General features: G+C 42.7%; 2 protein-coding genes across 2 annotated transcripts; both read right to left on the bottom strand.

Annotated features, from left to right (window-relative positions):
* Positions 1–88: 88 nt before the first annotated feature.
* Positions 89–8,961, bottom strand: LOC123019943 (phospholipase A2 inhibitor and Ly6/PLAUR domain-containing protein-like). The gene is made up of 5 exons (XM_044423145.1): positions 8,913–8,961; positions 5,579–5,695; positions 4,247–4,402; positions 2,936–3,076; positions 89–300 (listed from the first exon to the last, which is right to left on the bottom strand). The coding sequence occupies exons 1-5, from the start codon at positions 8,959–8,961 to the stop codon at positions 89–91; spliced, it is 675 nt and encodes a 224-aa protein (XP_044279080.1).
* A 2,203-nt stretch (positions 8,962–11,164) lies between these two features.
* Positions 11,165–14,444, bottom strand: LOC123019966 (histone H2B 1/2/3/4/6-like). Its single transcript, XM_044423256.1, has 2 exons — positions 14,415–14,444; positions 11,165–11,599 (listed from the first exon to the last, which is right to left on the bottom strand). Exons 1-2 carry the CDS (start codon positions 14,442–14,444, stop codon positions 11,165–11,167), a joined length of 465 nt encoding a protein of 154 aa, XP_044279191.1.
* Between the last annotated feature and the right edge of the window lie 6,905 nt (positions 14,445–21,349).

Raw genomic sequence — 21,349 nt, 5'->3', positions numbered from 1 at the left:
GAGGTCATCCCGGTTGTCCAGAGTCGTCCAAAGGCTTCAGCTTGGCATTTTCCTCCACTTGTTCTTGAACACAGTTGATTGCTTGGGGTCAGAGCTTAATTAGCAGGAGCCCAGCAGTGGCCAAAAGGAGACTTCCACTTACTCCGGAAGGTACGGTGGCTATGCTGGCGGAGGCTGCCCTGCATTCAAGCTTTGTAATTGCTGAACTGGCTCCCGTGAATGCTGTTGTACCTCCTGCATCTGTAGCGCAAACAGCCTGGCTAGCACAGCCCTTCATGGCAACTTTTTCAGACCCTTTACCTGGTAGCAAGAAAGACAACAAGATAGGAGAGGGGCTTTTAGTAACTACTGGACTGTACATTTTAAAAGCCCAGAGGATCAACCATTGTTTGCTTCTTTCTTGTTCCAAGCACTCCTTGGGGCAATTCCAGGTGAAAACCAAACAGTTGCATGGCCTGGTAGAGCCCGTTGGAAAGCATGCTAGTTCTCTCCCTCCATTTTATCTTAAGACTTGACCGTACAGCGTAACTCCAGCATTAAGTCTGACTTTTTCCTCCTCCTATTCCTCCCATGCCCACCTTTGATTTTTCGTAGATCCTGCCTAATGAGATCATGAAAGCTTGCACATCTTCGATCACCTAATAAAGGCATTAAACAAGTAATGCATTTTGGAATGAGATGGGTGTTTGCCACAAGGGGGCAACAGTTAATCATAAAAACATTTCTCAAATGCCAACTAAAGATTATCCTGCCTGGCACTATCCACTTTCAGGTAGGACAAATATGCTTTGTGCTTTTCTTTTGATTGATTGATAACTACCTTGGATTTTGTTTTTTGAAAGACAGGATAATAATCAAGTATAATAAAACAAATTTGTAATGTAAATATCTTTAACTTGCGGTATGTTTAAAAATGCTGCAGATAGCAGAATCAACTAGGGCAGTGGCAGAGCCCAACAAGTAGGAACAAAGAACAACATATTTGCCTGGCTAACTTATTTGGTATATAAAATTAGGTTTAGTTTTTCATGGTGTAACCAAAATGATAATGTTGCTGTGCAGATATACTCATGGGAAAGCTGCTGTCTCTCTATTCTATCTGCCTAGATGCTGAGGAGAATTTACTCCTTGTTTGTCCCTCCCATGACTCCTAATCCCAAGGAGCAGAACTGATGCAAAGTCCTAGGATGTTCTGAGCAAAATATACTCAGGCAGTTCCCTTTCTCTAGTGCTGCATCTTGGCTGGCTGGCTGTGGTGGACAAGAACAGCACCAAGTAGGTGGTTCAAGCTGCCATTTTACCTTCCCACAATGCCCCCAATATAGCATTTCTAGAGGGCATCATGCCTGTATTTATGAACTCTGACTCATTCAGAGAGCCTTGGCTACTGAGTGGCATAAATATGAAATGTGTTGTTAGAAACGCATATGGTGGTTAGATGCTGCCTTTAGGCACTGCACCGAATGCCAGGCCAGACTTCTTTTTTTAAGTGGGGAGGGCAAGCATCAGCACTGGGACATGCTGGATAGATACCGTTGCTCTTCTCCAAGCTGCTGTCCAGCAGATCTCTTCCATACCTTAACTCCCATCAGTTCGATCATGCTTAATAGACAGGGAATGTAGGAATTGCAGCAAAGAATGTCTGGAGGGTGCAGGGTTAGCAGATGCAATCCCAAGGGAATTTTCTGTTCAGTGAAGTGAATAATCATATTTACTCATAAGCATAACTAATAATGAAGGGAGACAATGTTCTGCTGTAAAAGCAGTGCCCCCAATTCCGCCTTTGCTTTGGGACACAGGAAGGACTTCTGCTGCATAAATGAAACATGACTGGGGTTCTTGCTGGTGTGTACCATCTTTGCATACACAGCTGTGTGTGCACACCTTCCTTGCCAACATTCTGCAAGGGCAAAGAAGGTGTGGATGGGCAGAAGGCATGTGTTGGCTCTACATGTGTGTTTTCCCCTGTTCCATATGTTGTCGATGAGTGTGAAGAGGTCTCTTGTGGATGCCTTTTTGATGGACTCAAAGCAAAATTATGATTTAAAGTATATGTGCACATGTGTGTGCTGGATCCAGGTTTGTGCTGCACTGATAGAAGTGGACTTCCCAAGCCATATTTTCCATGCCCAGCCTCCTGAAAATGCTATACAGTCAGGAGGCCCTCTTGATTGGGGTGACATGAGGGGAACATTCCCAAAACATGGGCAGCAAGATGGACCCTTGTTCTCATGGAAGGCAGAACCTGGGTGGAACCTGTGCACGCATATTTATCTGTGTGCACACATTCTTGTGCATTAGTCACACTCTCACACACACAACACATTTCTCCCTCCAATTTGATCAAAACTGCATTTTCCTTGCAGGCTTTTCTACCTGAAGCTTTAAATCCACTTCCTGTGTTTCCAGATTCCTTATAGGATTGAGATTGGCTTCTTTTCATTATTTTTTCTCCTGGGTATTTCCTTTCTGTGCCTTTCTATATGTCCCACTGCACCCCCAGAATTGTCCAAATATTCCAGAGTTTCATTTCATCAGCGTACTGAATTTTCCTCCTTAGGAAACAACCCTGCGAAAGTGGTTGCCAAGAACAGGAGAGATTGTGCAGGATGGCCACATCATGTAATGCTCCCTCAGGTTACTGTGAGTGAGGAATCATAAGTGCACAACCCAAGCTCCACTAGGAGCACAGAAAGGCTGCTAGTGAAGTTCAGCACACCGGTCCTTAGTATGGCTTGAGATCCTGGCTCACATTCCTGTAGAAAGTCTACTTGGGTGCCTACAAGATCTAGCAGTCTTCGGCTTGATCTCTTGCATGTCTTAGGGTCTCTGTATAATTTTATCTTTAAAAACCTGAGGTAGGTTTCTGATATGGAAATAATGGTTAAGACATGTAAGAACACCCATCAAAAGCACCCATGTTTGCACAAATTACCCAAATCTACGTATGCAGCCAAATCGATGCACTGGGACTCCAATCCTGTGCAATCAACAGTGTCTTCACTGCACGGTTCAGAAGATGTCGCATAGCAGGCCGGGCACCGCATGCCATTGAGTCTGGTATCTAACAGGGGCACTGAACAAACAGGAAGAGAAAGTCAGCTTCTTGGAAGGACACCCTGCGTGCAGAACAGAACCGTGTGGCAAAGGGGCATCAGAATAGCTTTTGCGGTGTGTGTGATACTTGCTGCATTGCTAACCCACAGGAACCTCACCCCCTGAGATGGAAGGGCATGCCCAGCTCGAGAGCATGCTTATTAGTCATTAGTCATGCTTAGACACACCGCAGTGTCTAGATGATCAGCTCTTCATAAATGTACAATTACGGGGTCAAATCATTCCACATTACTTTAATTGTGTGCCATGAAGCTGAACCTTTTATTTTTAAAGCCATGATTCAGATCGGAATCAATGCATGCTAGGAGGCAAGAGGTTAGAGCTTCCACCGCAATTTCTTCCAAAAATCCTGCCCTTCTCCACATGGGGATAAAAGCAAAAGGGTTGAGAGGGTGGGAAAGGACTGACTGCACTGAATAATAGATGGCCATAGATTATAACCGACTGAAGGCAGAGACCTGTTTTGTGGGTGTTTTGTTCACATAATAAAGCAAAATTGGGGCTTAGGGGAAGAAGATGAGGAGGAGGGGAAGTGAGGGCAAGCTAAGATGGGTAATTATCTGCCCCTTCCCTCCTCTACAGATTCTTCACCCAGTGAGTGAAGGGAATCTGAGGAGGTCTGCACTATGGCCCAGAGCTTCTTGTGACATGGGAATAGGCCTCCTCAGAGACATTCCACCTCTGCATTTCACCTCTAGTGGATGATGAGATCTTGCTTCAGTCATGTGAGACAGCTAGCAAACCCCCCGTGAGCGTCTGGGTATAAAGGGAAAGGTTTCTTCACCCACCACCCTTCAACTCAAATGGTATTCTTGGAGGTCAAGCGCTTTGGATTCAGGTGGGACTGAAAGTGGCCCACCACATTTCTTGCTTGAGCTCAGGAGAAGCCTTCACAAAGTCCTCTGGGCTGAAGGAGGACAAGCAAGCTCACCCCCTGCTTCTTAACCTAAACCTGTGGGGTACAGTAGAGGTGAAAACAATTCCAAGGAAACCTGGGGCCGCTTTGTGAGAACTCTCCAAATGCACCACCAGGTCACTTTAGAATCTGGTGCCCAGAAACTCCGTATAACCATGAGGGACTCTGGGATGGGGAAATGGTCTTGCATCAGGGAGTAGAATGAATACCTACATTTAGTAGGAGAGACTGTATTGCAGGCGTCATCCTTACAGCAGAAGACAGTTGTCCGTGATCTTCCCCTTTTACCCAGGTTAATAACAGCAGAACCAGCTGCACAGACACTGAATGGAATACAGTTCTTAACAATGCCATGAACCTTGAAATCTTCTGTATTGGGGGAAAAGAGTTGGGGATTTCTAGCAGACAACAATGATGGACAGAGGTTCAAAAGTGAAACCTTTATTTAAATCTACGTACATATCACAGAGGACTGGGAAGATTCAAGATCCATTCTGCAAACCACTTCTCACACTGATGCAATTGCAATGCTTTTCAAGTTTATTTAATTTTATTGAAGCTGCAACTGGTGCAGAATGCGGCAGATAGATTAATAACTGGAACCCAGAGGTCCAAACATGTAAGACCCCTTCTGGTCTGTCTGCATAGGTAGTCTTCATTCTTTTGGTCCCATTCAAGGTACTGGTCTTAATCTATAAAGCTCTAAATGGCTTGGGACCACAATACCTGTCAGAATGCCTCTCCCAACTTCAATCTACCAGCCTTTTGTCCTTCCTCAGATGCTAAACCCTTAAGAGGCTCAGAGGTTGGCAACTAGAAGTGGGAACTTTTCTGTGGTGCCCCCCCCCCATCTTTGGGACAACCTTCCTGCTGTAGCCTGCCTGGCACCAAATTTGCCATCTTTTCAGTGCCAGGTTAAGACAACCATCTCTGCAGAGGCCTTTAAATACTCTCCTGGTCATTCAGGGGCCTGATATAGTTAGCCAGGTACCTTTTTTAAATCTTGGGTGGGTCATTTTTATTGTCTTTCTCTTGACTTTTAATGTTTCTTTATGGTATTTTAAATTATTTTTAAAATGTTGTAAATGTTTTATCTATTATATTTTACCATTTTTATACTTTGCTGTAAATTGCCCAGATAGCTTTGGCTGTGGGTGGTATAGAAATGAAATACATATATACATAATTTTTTTAAAAAATAGTGTTGCTATTATTTGCTTCCCAGCCAGTCTTGAAGCAGATTTCAAAATGAACCTCAATATGCATAAAGAAAGCACAGTACCATAAAATACTTAGTCCATAAAACTAAAGCATAAAGTTTAAAATTCCATCCTGAGTTTCTAGATACTACTGGTGTTAAAAGGAAAGCCTATACTAGCTAGGCAGAAACTACCATAGAAAAAGTTCCTTCTCGGATAAGGCTCTTAATAAGATGGAAACCTATAGCAAACCATCTCTGCAACAACAAAACCTGAGTACCATATACTGAATTCTGAAATTCTTACACCTATTTTAATGGAAAACACATTCTGTGGTGCTGCTTACCCCGTTCACTTTCAAACATAGTGATGCCACAAAAATCATGTTCTGGAGCACAAGTCTCGATTTCACCAGTACAGTTGTGGCTTAGACCTGTGCAAACTTCACATTGCAAAGCAGTCCCTGGAAGAAGACGAAAAATTGAGAGAGGAGGGAAGAGGAGGGATGCCAAGGGATGTACTGGTAGAATAGGTGGCATAGACATATTTTAAATAAATAAGAGGAAAGGGGGAAAGCTTTGAATTGTTTTTATCAACTGTCAGTCATTGTAGTCTTCTCAAACATGTTTTAGAACTGGGGCTGGAGTGTTCTCAGAATGGAAGCCCCCTCTTAGGCCTCATATATATTTTCCTGAAAATAAATACCTATCTGACAAGGTCAAAAATGGTCTGCATCATGAACTCAGAGGCATTACGGGTGTGTGTGTAGACCTGCATGTTTTAAAAGGATTGGGAGGAAAAGTAGATCAAGTGTGATACATGCTCAGCATTTGTATTGCCATCAAACTTAACAGAGCAAGCACTAGGCTTTGGAAGGGTCATTGGGCAAGATGTCCCCAGTGGCCTCCCTCCCTCAGTGAGTCTATCTTCTCACCACCGTGGTTGCAAGCTGCTGCCTCCTCTTTCTCATCGTTACTGCCACTAAGCAAGCAAGCAGTGGCATCCACTGCTCCTTCACTGCAAGTGTTGTCTGAACCAGAGTAAGAGGTGGGTGAACAAGCGGGCTGCAGCAGTGCAGAAGAGCAGGTCCAAGGGATTCTTGGCAGTGGGCCCTGCTTGGGTGTGGCCCTTGGCAGGTCCCAACCATTCAACCCTTGGTGCTGATGCTGCAAAGGAAGCCCAAAAGGCCACCTGGATGGAAGCACCTTGCAATGTCCATGCTTGATGCTAGTAGTGTGGCCAAGAGGAATGATAATAAACCTGTCTGATAAAGTTCTTAAGAGGAGCCAAGATTCCCGGAGGACATAGCCTGTTGTTCTGGTTTATATACCTGCTCATCCTCAGCTAAGGGACATTCTTACCAGCTTTAGGTGAGCCACTGATTGTAAGCTTGAGCTACTTTCCAAGATTGTTGTTGACAGAACTTTTTTAAAACATCCTATTTCTGCAGTAAAGAATTGTAATGCAATGTAAATTAGACAAATCTGCATGATTTGTTCTGCTCTTCCTAATGGCAAGTGAAATAAAAGCTGTGCAGAACTGTGATGCCTCAGCCCCTGGTCTGGCTCCTGAGATTAGGAATGTCCTGCACACCTGTGCAACTAGCGGGCTACATGAATTGCCTGCTTCCCCTTGTGGACACACTGCTATGCTGCTTCAGCCTGCTAAGGTGCACGACAGGGTTGGCTTCCAAAGTATCCCAGAACTCGTGGCTTGTTGGAGGGCCCTGAGGTGGTTTCGAAGCTGCCCCCTGCGACCCTCTTCACCGTGGCTGAATGACACAACAGCCCTTGCGCTGCAAGGATAATTAGGCGAATCACGCAGCACACAACTGGCTTGAACAGGGGAAAGAAAAAGAAGCCACCCTGGTGGTGGTTCCCTGGTGAAGGCGCAAAGCAAACCCAGCCATTGTCCGGCGATAGGAGAGCCACTAAGTCTCATTGCCAAAATTTAAATGAAAAAATGTATTTGAACTAAATAAATTAATAAAATAAGGATGGAATACATAAATTTATTTATGTATTATTTGATATCTTCAAATAATGGGATAAATGGGATTCTTAGTATATCAGTGGCAGACACTTGCGGCCTTCCACCCAGATAAAGGCTTGCCCCAGACAGCAGGAAACATCTAGAAAGAATCTTATTGGGAATTTGACCAGATTAACAGCTCAGCATGAAGACATCATCCACCCAGATCTCAAAATAGTTAAAAATAGTCAGGCACAGAAAAATCCAATCAAATAAGTCTGAAGAGGAAAGTTCATAAAATCACACAGGACAACCATTTGCCTCTTTGGACTTGTTTCCTGGGTGTAGGTCCCTTCCAATTCAGGCAAATTACATTTGTGCAAATGCTTTCTGTGCAGAAGTCAGAAAACATTTGGGAATATTTGGAAAGCTATTGTTGAAGAATGATCACAACTTCCCAGCAACAAAGTTAGGGCTGAAAGGCCCTCACAGTAACTGCAGTTCTCAGGAGACTTATGACATGGATTTAGGGGGGCATTCAGTTTACAGAAAAATCCTATGCATCAGAGGCTTTTCAACTTCTTTCAGTCCAAGGACCAAACTCTAACTGGGAGACATTCTCAGGGACTGCATCCCAGTCATTGGTGGAATCCAGCTCAACCGTAGTTGCACAAAAAGTACTAGTGTATTTTAGTTTAAATCTCTTACTGTAAATAACTAAGCCTCACGAATGTTAACTTTTTGAATAGGGGTTAAAAAGCATGCAAAAGCTGGGACACCCGCCCCCCCCCACAAGACTGGTGGCTGGGGAAAGTGAGAGGGGCCAGGGGAAGGGGTGTGTCTATCTGATGAAATTGGGACCAAATTGGGACCTCACATGGGCTGCAGACCTACAGACCTAAGGTTCAGTGCCCCTGTTATACATGTCTTCTTAGAATTAAGTTTGTTTGCATTCAGTGGGATTTACTCTCTGATAAATGAGCATATTTTATGAATAAATACTGGCTATATTTCAAACATTGCTATGAACAGCTGTTACAACCATCATCAGTGGTCTGTAGGAAGACATATTTTTTAATGGTCATACAATTACTTTATTTATCCTAAAATGTACCCGGTGCTTACATGCCACTCGGGATGATTAACAACAATGCAAAGCAACCATAGAACACAATGAATTTCAAACAATGCCTACAACAACAAAGAATGTTCCATTTAAGAAAAACAGAGAGCAAAAAGAGCAAGGCATCAGATGGAAACTCATCTGTCTAGTGAACAGAGTGGGAAAGTCTTTGCCATCCTGCAAAACATTGTAACAGAGTAGACAAGCTCTACCCCAAGCAAAGAGTTCCAAGAATTATGAACCCTGGAGCACCTGGTTACCTTCAGAGGCATTTGGACAGCAACTCCCAGAATTCCCATCCAGAAGGGTCATTGACTGGGAGTTCTGGGTGTTGCAGTCCAAATGTATCTGGCAGGCACAAAGTTGCGGAAGGCTGCTCTAGAGGGATAATATTCTAAAATAAGGGGCATAGTCTACCGAATGAGAAGAGAGAGTGAAGATATAGGATATATTTCTAGAAAGGAATCTCAGTGAATTTATTCTGCAATTAGTTCTGCATACACTCACGCACACATAGCATGTGTCGGCATCAAACCAATGCCCCCATATCACAGTTATTGCCATAACCATTGAATGAGATACTCACCTCCAGCTATGAGTGCTGAGAGGAGGCAAACACCAAGGGTGGCCTTCATCGTTCCTGGATGAGCACTGAGTTCAGCCAGCTCTTCAACTCAGAATTAGAGGCAGACACACAATTAGTGCAAAGGCGGGTGGAATGCTCCAAAGTGTCATTCCTCCTCGGGGCCACACTGGAGAGGAAGTTGTGCAATGGGAGAGTCTGCATTACATTTTTATCACACCTTTCCTCTAAGGAGCCCAAGGAAGCCAGCATTTCCCCACCCTGTTTTATTCTCATAACAACCATGTAGGAGAGCTGTCGCTGAGGAATGGTGGCCAGTGAGCTTCATGGTGGAAGACAGATTTCACGCTGATTCAGCTCAGCCTCTCCATACAGCAGGACTCGTGAAAGTATTAAAAACTATGACTGGTTTTGTCAAAGAAAGTGTTTGTACAACATGCTAAGCCCAGGGGCTATTAAGCCACATAGTGAGGGCTCTTTATATGAGTACCGAATGGAGCTGCAGGCATTTTGTGGGTTTTCTCTGTCCCTCCCTCCTCCTCAGTCTTCTGACCCAGGGCAGTATGTCTTCTGGGGAGTGTTGTGGCAAAACTGGCACCCCACAGTCCTTTGTACCTTTGTTGCCTCTCCAGAGGGAATGCTGGGAATGCTGTTTTTTCCAGTTGGGAATGCTGTGCATTTGACACATATTTTTCCTTGGCCAGCTCTTCTTCTATCTGCCATTTTCCCCAACTTATTATTTACTGTTGGCCACAATGGGATTCTGTCCCAGTGTACAAGCCCAATGATACACAGCAATGGAGTAAGAGTAAAAAAAAATTATTTTTTTTTGCAAAATAAAGGTTCCCTGCATCTCACGGTTGCAGAGAGCCCCGTTCAAACTTTTCACATCATTTATATACCTTCCCACACAAAGGATGTCAGGAGCTCTACTTTGGTTGGCTATAATTTGCTGCAGCACAGGCCTTCTTAATACACCTGTTCACAGCCATTTCTACCAATTAACATTTGCTGAAGCTCCTACCTTTATCAGTTAAAACTATGCTTGTTACTTGCAGTTTCTCATTACCTCAGCCTCCCTTATCACTTCGCACGTGTCCTGCATGCCTGAAGGTTATGGCTGCCTCGGCCCATCCAGAAATCATCCCCCTGTGTCTCCTTTGCCACCAAGCCTGCCATCCTTCTTCAGTCCAGTGCCCATTGAATGAATATGAATAGAAATGAGCATGATTAGAAATCAAGTGGCCAGAAGGAGGTAGCTCTGGGTGTGGGAACAGCAGCCGCAAAAGGGGTGGTGGCCATCACTATCAGTATCATTATCCCCATATAGATTTTGAAGTGGGAACAGCACTGCATTTCATGCACTGCTCTTAGAATCATTTCCTTAGGGGTGTGCATAAGGGCTTCATGAACTGGTTGTATGGGTAATTTGGCCACATAGATGCTGCAGCTGCCTTTGCAGTCAGACATGCTCAATGCACAGATTAGCACAGGGAAGCAATGTCAGGAGTGGGCTGAGAAGCTCAGCCCCAGTTCTACTTTAACAGGAGACTCTGCTGCAGATGAGTAAAGCATGAGGCCACATGACAAGTGGAAGGGAGAATGAAACTATATGAAATGTGTACACTGGTTCTATTTCCTAGGATGAAGTTGTCATACTTCTGACTGTGCATAAAAGAGGAAGCTGTAAGAGGAAGACTTACTGGAGGTACAACACTGCTATAAGTTCTTTTAGTCATATGTTTTGGCAATGTCCATTAGTCACCTCTTTTTCATGGAAATAATACTGATACATTTTGTATTGAAATGTTTTCTGGTTACACATTCTTTTAAATTATTTACATGATTCTTGGAAGTTAAATCATTTATTTATTTATTTATTAAAACATTTATATGCCGCCCCATTCACCGAAGCCTCGGGGCGGCTCACAACCTGAAGAAAAATACAATAGCAACAATCTAAAAATAACAATATAAAATAAATAATATAAAAGATACTTTTAACATTATCCCTATTTATTCTCTAACCCCTTCACTACGAAATGCTTCTAGGCACGTACAGGTACCTTTTACCATATCCCGAGAACCATAGTTTAGATACTTTTACAGCAAAACAGCGCGCAAATCGGAACCAGGCAAGGCACCTGGCAGGTACCTTTTACCCCCAGTGAATCCAGCCTTTCCGAAGCAGTGGCGTGGCTCTGAAAAGAGCCGTTGGGTCCGCGCTGCTCGTGCTGTGCTCTCCGCCACCGCTACTACTTGGAGCTGGTGTACTTGGTGACGGCCTTGGTGCCCTCGGAGAAGGCGTGCTTGGCCAGCTCGCCAGGCAGCAGGAGGCGCACGGCCGTCTGGATCTCATGGGAGGTGATGGTGGAGCGCTTATTGTAGTACGCCAGGCGAGACGCCTCGGCCGCGATGCGCTCGAAGATGTCATTGACGAAGGAGTTCATGATGCTCATGGCCTTGGAGGAGATGCCGGTGTCGGGGTGCACCTGCTTCAGCACCTTGTACAAGTAGATGGAGTAGCTCTCCTTGCGGCTCTTCTTGCGCTTCTTGTTGCCCTTCTTCTGCGTCTTGGTGATGGCCTTCTTGGAGCCCTTCTTGGCTGCGGGCACCGGCTTGGCTGGCTCAGGTATCCTGGCGTGTCTGGTTCCGACCGCGAGCAGACCGAGACATCCTCCATGCAAATCCTTTTGTCAGATAAAAGATGACACTGGAAACAGAAAACCTCACCTTCTATAAGGTGATAGATATAAGACCAAATGACACTTTCAGTATTTGAGTTGATGACATAGGGAAGCCATTCTCAAATGGGCATACAGATATAGTGGGCCTGCTTTTGCTGAAACTTGTATTTAAGTTATACATTTAAATGTCTGCATGTGTGTGTTCTTTATTCTTTTGATTTATTTTTTTTACGTTTACATTTTGCATATATGTTTGTTCTCTTTCAGGGAAATTTTGCATCAGATGTATCAAGATCTTTGGGGAGGAGCCCTGCAACAGTGGTAGGAAAGATGCTTTTCTTGCAAAATATCTCAGGTTCAACCCCTGGCAACTGCAGATGAAAAAACTCAATAGCAGATGATGGAGATGACGGCTGGTGATAATTGCTACCAGTCCAAATAGACAGCAACACATGCACAAGGTCTGGTTTAGTCTAAGGTGGCTTCTTGTGTTTCCCAGCACCTGATGCTGAAGAACGGACAAAATCCTCCCTCTTCAACAGTTACTAAAAGTGCATTGAGCCTGCCCTTTGAACACTGGGATTATTAAGATGTTGCTTCAAAATTTAGGCAGGCGTGCCAGCGTGGATGGTAAAGACCTGTGAGTCATGCCCAACTTCCTTTCAAACCTCAGGCACGCTCGTAAACAAATTTCATACTTCCCAAACACAACAAGGTTCTGGTTGCCTCCCACAGATCTCCGATCTTCCCAACAGGAAATGTTGGGTTCCTGCCAGTCCAACAGGACTGACACACAGCTTTGGCTCTCTTTCCACAAGCGTGCCTAGTCCTTAGTGGACGTGGTGGAACTCCCAAGAATCACACCCTGCTTCCAGATGCCAAGTGTGCGGACCTCTCCATTGAACAGTGGAATCTGCACTTTGGTGGGGTTGTTTCATAGGATTAACAGCACTACATTTGTACCTGGCTGCATACCAACACATTGCACGTGAATTCTGTGTTTACACAAAACTGGGGTGGGGGGTTAATCTTGTGTTCAGCAGGCTGTTTCCTAGATATTGGCAGGATTAGCTGTATTGGGGCATTTTAACAGCTTGGAAGCTGTTCTCTCTGAGCTCAAAAAGTTGCAGGCTCACTCTCAGCTAGATCTTTGAACTGTCAGTTCCTGCCACAAAGTGAATACTAACTGCTTGAAAAGAGATTACAGAGAGAGGTTTTTGTAAAGTTGCCTGCTTGCTTGCGTGCATGCCTTCCTGTCTGCTGTGGTATGCAACAATACTTGGAACTATTTTGTGTGCTAAGCCGTCCCATCTCTTTTTCTAGAGCTACATTTCTCTTTCTTTCTTTGGCACTTTGATAAGGAGCAGGCACACATCATTCATAACAAACTTTGCCAGGACTTTGCTCACTGGTGTAGTAAAGGGGAATGCATAGAAGCTCTGCTCTAGGATGTTTTTCTGCCAGACTGCTAGAGTAATTCGCTGATATTCCTTGTTCTGTCAAGTTAATGTGGTGAAAATTAGGCTTCTGAGTTTTACTCAAAGAAGCCAGTGTTACTCATGGATCCCATTGTGGGGTGGTGGTTAAGAGTGTTGGACCAGGGACCTAGGAGATCTGGATTCTAGTCCCCATTTGGCCATGAAGCTCACCGAGTGACTTGGGACCAGTCATTTACCTGGGACCTAACTTACCTCACAGGATTCTTGTTGTAAGAATAAAATGGAGGCATGTAAGCTGCTTTGGGTTCCTCACAAGAGAATTAAGGAGGGATATAAATGCCAGATGATGATCATGATGACGACGACGACAGAGTAACATAAGGGATGATTAACCCAAGCCCTCTCTTATGCTAGTTCTGGTTTGTTCAACCTGCACTCAAAGATCAAGTATGGGTTGAGAGTGGGTTGTCACTGAACTGTGGGTTCTTGAAATATTGGTTATTGTGTGGTCTGAATCCAGCTATGCTAATAAACCATAGCTTGTTAGCTATGAAATACCCTCAATTCACAACCTAATAACAAACCTTGTGTTCTCTTCAGTGGTTATTTGTGGTTAACAAACCATGTGTAATCAGTGCTGTTAGGTTCAGACATCAAAATAACCCACACTTCAACAATGATAATCCATGGTTCATTGATAACCCACATTCAATTCATAGTCATCCCCTGAATGGGGGTTGTAGCGTCTGCACTTAGCTATGCACTGGATTAAAATTCCCATAATAATTACTGGCAGTGCTGCATGAGACTGATGGGAACTGTAGTTCAAAACAGCAGGAGAACACCAGGTTGACAGCCTGTATGTTAGCCACAGTGGGTTTCTGCCTTGGCATCACAGCCCAATCATACATGACAAGGGAGTAAGAGGGGGGAAAAGGATTTAATTTGCAAAATAAAGGTCTCCTGCATCTCACGGTTGCAGAGTCCCATTTTCACATCATTTATATATCTTCCTGCACAAAGGATGCCAGAAACTCTACTTTGGTTGGCTATAATTTGCTGCAGTACAGGTCTCCTTAATAGGCCTGTTCACAACTATTTCTACCAATTAACATTTGCTGAAGCTCCTACCTTTATCAGTTAAAATGATGCTTGTTACTTGGAGTTTCTCATTACCTCAGCCTCCCTTATCACTTTGTATGTGTCCTGTACACCTGAATGTTATGGCTGCCTTGGCCCATCCAGAAATCATCCTGTGTCTCCGACTTGTAGATTTAGGCCTGCTTCAGGGAATCTCTTGGGGTGCATATTCCCATGTTAAACAGGAAAAAAATGGTCAGGGCCAAAAATAGCAGTAGCTTTTAGTGCAAAGCTCTTACCTCCCTGTAACTAAGCCTAAGGATGGGCATTTCAGCCTTCTGGGGTAGGGAAAAAACTGTGCAAAAGCTGTTAGACCACCAAAGAATGGTGGTCAGAAACAGGAGGGGGCATAGCCGTTTGGGAAACCCCAGGGAACTGGATGGGGATCAGAGCTGAATTTGGCCTCCAGGCCTGAAGTTCTATACTTCTAGGGCTTAGAGGTACTCAGAATTCCAGCAACACCTGCATCTTTAGCTTCTCCTTGGGGCTGTGACCATGGAAATTGTGATGAATCCCTGTATTTCTAAACTCAATGCATTAACCCTGCAATGCTTGGCCCATTGAATGTTGGCTCATTGCATAGCTGTTAACCTGCTGCAAGTACAGCAAACCTGACATCAATAAACCACCCTGAATTGGCAACCCTACCCTTTTCCAGGCGGCAAAATGCATGTTGTGGTTCAGTTTGATTTGTTGCCAGGTTGCAAGAGGGAAATGCTTGCATGATGACACAGAGCAAGGGAGAGTCCGTGTCTTGCTGGGCAAGCTTCTGCAAATGTTTCTTGGGTTAATTTGGCATGATGAAGCTGCAATAAGCTCCCATTACAAATTCCACAGGAAATACACTCTTATTGTTATCTCCATGCGACATAGTTTTTTAAAGTAACAATTATTTCATACACACATGTAAAACTATTTGTGTTTATTTAATGTTAATTCCAGACATTTCAAGCAGGGGCTGCCACAGACTGTTCCAGGGTGGAATGCTCCTTTTCTGGTTTCCATCTGAGTGGTCTTCCAGGGTACTCTATTCCATTTACCTGCCCTATTTTACAGTTCCCACCATTACTTCAACAGCCAGCCACCATTCCACTGTGGGAGATAAACCGAAAACTAGCTAGAGAACTGCAAGGGTTAAACAGAAAGCTGGTCAGATGAACTTGAAGAAAAATGCATGCATGAGATACAAAGTCCTAGAAGATTCTCTCAATTAGGTATCACTTCCTTGGATGTACTTAGAATGATATATAATAAGTTTTCATTACTTTATAATATGTAGCTACACCTTTGCATGTATTCAGATCAAATGTATCCATTTGTGATTGGTTAAACTTTATATGACACAAATAGTAGTATATATTCTTTGTCCAGTTTTTGTGCGGAGACGGCTGCTGTTTTAACTCCTCCTTCTGCAGACCAATAATAAATTTTGCTGCCTTTTCATTAATTGTTGTTTTGATTGAGGTATGACCTCCAAGTCAAGTAAAAAAACTGGAAGAAACTTCCTAAATCTCTCTCTTTCTTGTTTATGTGGGAGATACCTTTTCTCCCAAGATCTCAGTGGAACATGTTCAGTCCTCATTAGGCTGTACATGTTTTTTTTTTTTTTTTTGCTTTTAGTAATCCCTCTAAATTCTCCCCACCACCATTATTTTTGTACTTCTGCAAATGTTGGACTTTCCCCAAGCCTGCTGATAAATCCTTCTTGTATCGGTCTGCCTCCCTAAGGACTGGAGATATGACTTTGCGATGATATATATGATAGGGGGAAAGCTGAGCAATCTCAACAGATTCAGAATCATAAGATCATAGAAGTTTTAGACCATTGGGTCCAATTTCCTGACTGATATAGGGGCCCAAGTTACAGCATAACCAACACCCCACATTTTGCTTTGTATTTTTTTTCCTAGAAATTGGATAATAGCAGTACAGCTCAAGCAAAACAGCAACCCTTTTCTACAGTACATCTAGTATAATAGCAAAATGCCCTGAGCTACAACATTCTGCACAGCATCTCAGTCCAATAGATCGATGTAGGGCAGGATTCCTGCAAGTTCTTCTGCCCACCAGATCTTGTGCAGTTCCCATGTGTACTCATGATCCCCCCAATCACAGAAGTCTTCAGGGCCTTTTTATAATGTCATCATTATCCACCAGAGGCTCTCCATGTTTTCTGACCTTTTTGAAGATTTTTTGGGTTTGTTTGCTTTTTAAGAACACAGATAATCTGGCATTTTGTTTTATTTTGTGGTATAGTGGGAAAAAAGCTTTACATATTGCAGCAAATCTGTTCTAGTGAAGATGTGTCACAGCTCCAGCTTGTAGTTGGTTAATAAATATGAAAAGCAGAGAAATGCAAACCCCAGGAGGGAATAGAACAGTGTAAAGGATGCATCTTTTATCATGCGATGAAAATAGAAGCAGCATCCACAATACAACAGCAAGTTAAACCCTTCATGTAGAGAAGCCTTTAATTATCACGGCCGGTTACATTTGCTGAGAATGATGGGTATTGCAGTCTGATGCATCTGCAATGCACAAGGCTGGAAAAATTCTCCATACCAGCTCCTAACAGGCATGACTTATTAGAAACTACAGGGGATGATAGGACCTTTTCAGTCTGATGTGCATCAGATTGTGCTCCTAATATGTCAGGTGATAGTAGAAAACGGGGAACGGATCACTGTTGAAATTGCTGGGCAAAGTGTCTCCCTGGCATCCCAGGACAAGAACTGCCCCGAACTGCAAAGTGCATGTTTCTGCGACAATGAATGACGCTGGTGAGAAAGCATGTCAGATCCTGTTGGAAAGACTGGTTTTAAAACACCATTGCAATACTCTTATTTTTCTAATCGGTGCATTCTTCTACAATGCGCCCCTTCTTCTTGGTCATTTTAGAACACGAGAACAACATATTTATGGAGGGAAAAGGGTTATTTTACTGCCACCTGGGCATTTTTTTCATTTTTCCTGTTCATGTCTAGGAATGCGCATGGCGCTTTCCATAAATAAACTCTATATGTCATATGTTATACATTTAAAGAGATGTGAGGACCATCAGTAGAAAACATACCTTGGTCTATTATGCTTGTGTCTTAAAGTCTTGCTAAACATTGTAGAAACCTTAAATCTGCACATGCTCTATTCCAGGGGTGCACAGAAGTGGCTCTCCAGATGTTTTGGATTTCAGTTCCCAGGATTTGAACTAGGAACTGAAATCCAGTTCAGTGCTGGGAGCTGAAGTCCAAACCATTTGGAGATCTATTCTGTACACTTCCAAAGAAAGACTATTCTCTTTCTGTATTCTGTACAGCACCTACTACTGTATGGGAAGTAAATAATGCCAAACCTATTAGTCTGCATAGTGACTGCCACTAATAAGTGTTATCCATTGCACAGTCTCACATGTTTGAACTTGACAAAATAAATGTGATGCGTGAATCTCTGGAAAAGAAAACATGTTTAAGTTAGTTATCCAGAGATTAATTAATAGCAAACCAATTCTGCATTTTTAAAATTGAATCATGTGAGTGGGCTACTGTGTGTGTGGGTGTGTGGGTGTTAACAAAACCATGCATTGTTTACAGTCAGGGTGACCAGCAAGCAAGCCTATTAGCTGATGAGTAATCTATATTTTAATTGATTAATTAATTCATTTAAAAGTACCTTCTATTAAACTTCACTATAGTTGCCTTTTTAAAAAAAGGTAATTGAAGGAAATCTGATGCAACCTAAAATTCTATAAACTAATCCTATTCATTATAAGCAGCAAAATCCACCTTCATTTTTTTCTTGCTGCCTCTTACAGAAACAATTGTTGTCCTAATAAGAATATCAGAACAGTAATGGTGCTTGCAGTGTTTGTCGAATCCTATAGAATCAAAGCAAGCAAGCAAGCAAATCTACTTTGTGGTTGAGGCAATTGGTTAAAATTTGCCCCATAGAATTCACCCATTAAATTACCGGCCAGGTTACAGCTCTACTTTGTAACACAGCTATTTGTTTTTGTAACAATTGGGCTTTTAAAAGAAGTGTAAGGACTGAATTGGGATTAATTCTGTTTTTTGGTCACTGAAAACAGCTGCCTAAAGATGTAACTCATTTTGATCTGTAGTCAGTTTGATCTCTAGTCATTTGAAGATACTCAATGTGGGTATTCCAGAACAAACACAGAATCTATTTACAGAAGGTGTTTCATACTTGTTCCTGTTATTCTTCCTATCTTCCCTCTTGCCAGACAAAACTTGTTAAAAGCATGCAGAAACCAGGCTATTCACCCATAGCACAGTCCTTTTGTATCCAAACTGACCATTGCAAACAGAGGACATTAAAAAGGGCTTTGCAAAAAGATGGCAGCTTGTTCTATACGATACTGCCACCTGACAGATTTTGGAATGACCTCTGCCATGGTAGCATGAACCATTAAGTTGAGTAGCCATTGAGTGGTCTCATTTTTGAGCAGCCCATTCCATGGCTCCCAACCATCTCCTTAGGGATTGAGAAACACTTGGTGGATCATCTGATGGCAAAACTTGCTGACAGCCTCTGAGTCAAGACAAGGACGGATGGTGCAGGAGGCATCTTGTGGTCCTGCAAAATACAGAGGACATTCAAAGTCCTTTTCTGGTAAGCCTGAAAACCATTGATCAAAGTGCTTATTATCCATTTAGGTGATAAATGTGATAACTGGTTCAATAGGCACAAAAATACAGACTAGTGTAGCATGCACCTTAGATCTTTAGAGGGGCAGTTGTAAGAGTGACCATCAGGAATCCTAATTGGAAAAACCATGATCAGCCTGAAAAGATTTTGCTATATATGTGAGAAATGGAATTAAGAGAAGCTCTGGGAACAGCATGAAGGCAGACAGCCAGTCTTCTGGGATTGGGTTTGACTCTTTGGTTTCAGACATGGCTGGTTTTGTTGAAAATACAGACAGGATGGATTAGCAAGAGAAAATATTTTGCTTTTGCTAATTGCCTCCTGTCTCTTGCTCAACTGAGAAGTGTCCAGGAAGACTTTTCTGGATAGGGTCAAGTGCTAAATAGGAGGCAGCTGTCAGCCATCAAAATATGGTATATACTTCCTATATACATAGGGTATATATGAAATTTCTGCAAAGGCATTCCTGATTTCAGGGGGTTGCTGCCATGTGAGGCAGATTGGTCTGCTAATAAATATTGTTGATAAAGACATGATACTTGCAGTGGCTCTAGAGTCCTCCTGCAAAATTATGTTCATTTATATAGAAATGTCTGAATAGACACAAATTGCAATATATGAATAAATAAATCCATTTCCAAATGTGGGTTCAGAAATCAAGTTTGAATTTAGGATCTTAAGCACTGAATGGAAGCCCACTTCACAGGGAGTGAAAAACTAAAGACTGCTTTTCATGATTAAGGATGCAATCCTGTTCACATTTACTTGGGAGTAAGTTCATGAAACTCAATGAACAGCCATCTGAGTGGGACAAGTAAATTGGTGACCTGCAATAGCAATGGGTTGGACCCGATGGCTTTCTTGGCTCCCTCCAACTCTACTTTCTAGGATTCTATGTTTCTACTTCTGAGTAGACATGCTGCAGTTACATCACTTCCTTTATGGGATCTATGGTTCCTTTCAGCATGAAAGGGCATGTATAACTGCATGGAAAGAATTTTGGAAGGGGTCATTCCTCTCATTGTACTGCAATGGTAAGTGTGAGCAGATGTAACCAAAGAACTGGCTTCTGTATGTAAACTGTTGTTAACTGTTTTGCCTGCTGTGGATGAATGGCAATAATTCAATGACACTTGTTAGAATCTAGGTTTGGCTCTGTTGCTTTTACAGCTTCAGAGTCCCCTGTGCTTAGAAGTATCTAATAAGGCTGTTCAAATTTATCAGCCTATGATTCAAGGTTATAAATGCTTATTATAGATGAATAAATAGGATATCCAGGGTCTTCAGCAGGAATGGAAATGGGCATTGGATTGCTCTACTTTATGGGTATGTCTTCCTTTTTTTTTCTTCTGCCTTCAACTTTCTCTAGAATTATTTTCTTCTCCAGTGAATCTTGCCTTCTCATGATGTGTCCAAAGTATGACAGCCTCGATTTTGTAATTTTTTATAGAAAACTCTGGCTTGATTTGATCTATGACCCACTTGCTCATCTTTCTGTCAGTCGGGAGCATTTGCAAAGCTCTCTTCCAGCACCATGTTTTGAATGCATCAATTTTCTTCCTGTCAGCTTTCTTCACTGTTCAGCTTTCATGCCCATACATTGTGTTTGAGAATACAGTAGTTTGGATGATCTTGGCCTTGATATCCAGTGAAATGTCTTTTCTAGTTCCTTCATTGCTGTCTTCCAAGTCTCAGTCTTCAAATTTCTTGGCTGCAGCCTCCTTTTGATTTAATGACTGAACCAAGGTATGTAAAATCTTTTTCAGTTTCAATTTCTTCATGATTAACATTAAAGTTCTGTAATTCTTCTGTAGTCATGAACTTTGATTCCTTAATATTCAGCTGCAGAATTGCTTTTGCACTTTCTTCTTTCACTTCCACCAGGAGTTGAAGCCAGAAACCAGAAACCTGACGAATGGAGAGAACCAGTACAATATGGTCATTCTGGACCTAAAATCTATATGTAGGATAGGATCAGGTATACTGTCACTCTGAAAGTTAAAGCAGAGTAGACAAACAGGCAGACTCATCCACAAAAGCACCATGGGTAACAATACCAGGCTGTATAAGCAGTTTAATATTGGGGACATATTACTATGCTCTGGACCAGAACACTAAGGGTGATCATAAAATGGAAAATCAAATCAGGGAGGCATCCAAATGAGGGACTGCTGTAATAAGGAATGACTTCAGTTCTCCCCACATTGTTTCGATAAAGTCACAACAAAGAGGTCAGATTTCTCAATGCAATAAGCCCAAGAACAGTTGTTTAAGGAATCAACCACAGGGGAGACTATCTGGACTTAATCCTAGGTGAGATGTGAGTATGGTTGAACCCTTTTGGAAACAGTGACATTTAATGTTTATTTAAGCAGGAAATTATGCAACTGTGATTGTATAATAGCAACAGCTTGTTTTGTTTCACTTTGTTCTTACATAAAAGGTTGGGACCAGATATCTGCTCAGCCAATGGAGGTGGACTTCCCACCTGTTCCTTCCCAGGTAGGCCTTT

The sequence above is a fragment of the Varanus komodoensis genome, unplaced genomic scaffold (genome assembly GCF_004798865.1).
Source record: "Varanus komodoensis strain SLA01 unplaced genomic scaffold, ASM479886v1 scaffold13_3, whole genome shotgun sequence".
In the NCBI taxonomy this organism is placed as follows: Eukaryota; Metazoa; Chordata; class Lepidosauria; order Squamata; family Varanidae; genus Varanus; species Varanus komodoensis.
Note: the sequence above shows the minus strand (reverse complement) of the source record. Positions and strands in the feature narration are given on the sequence as shown.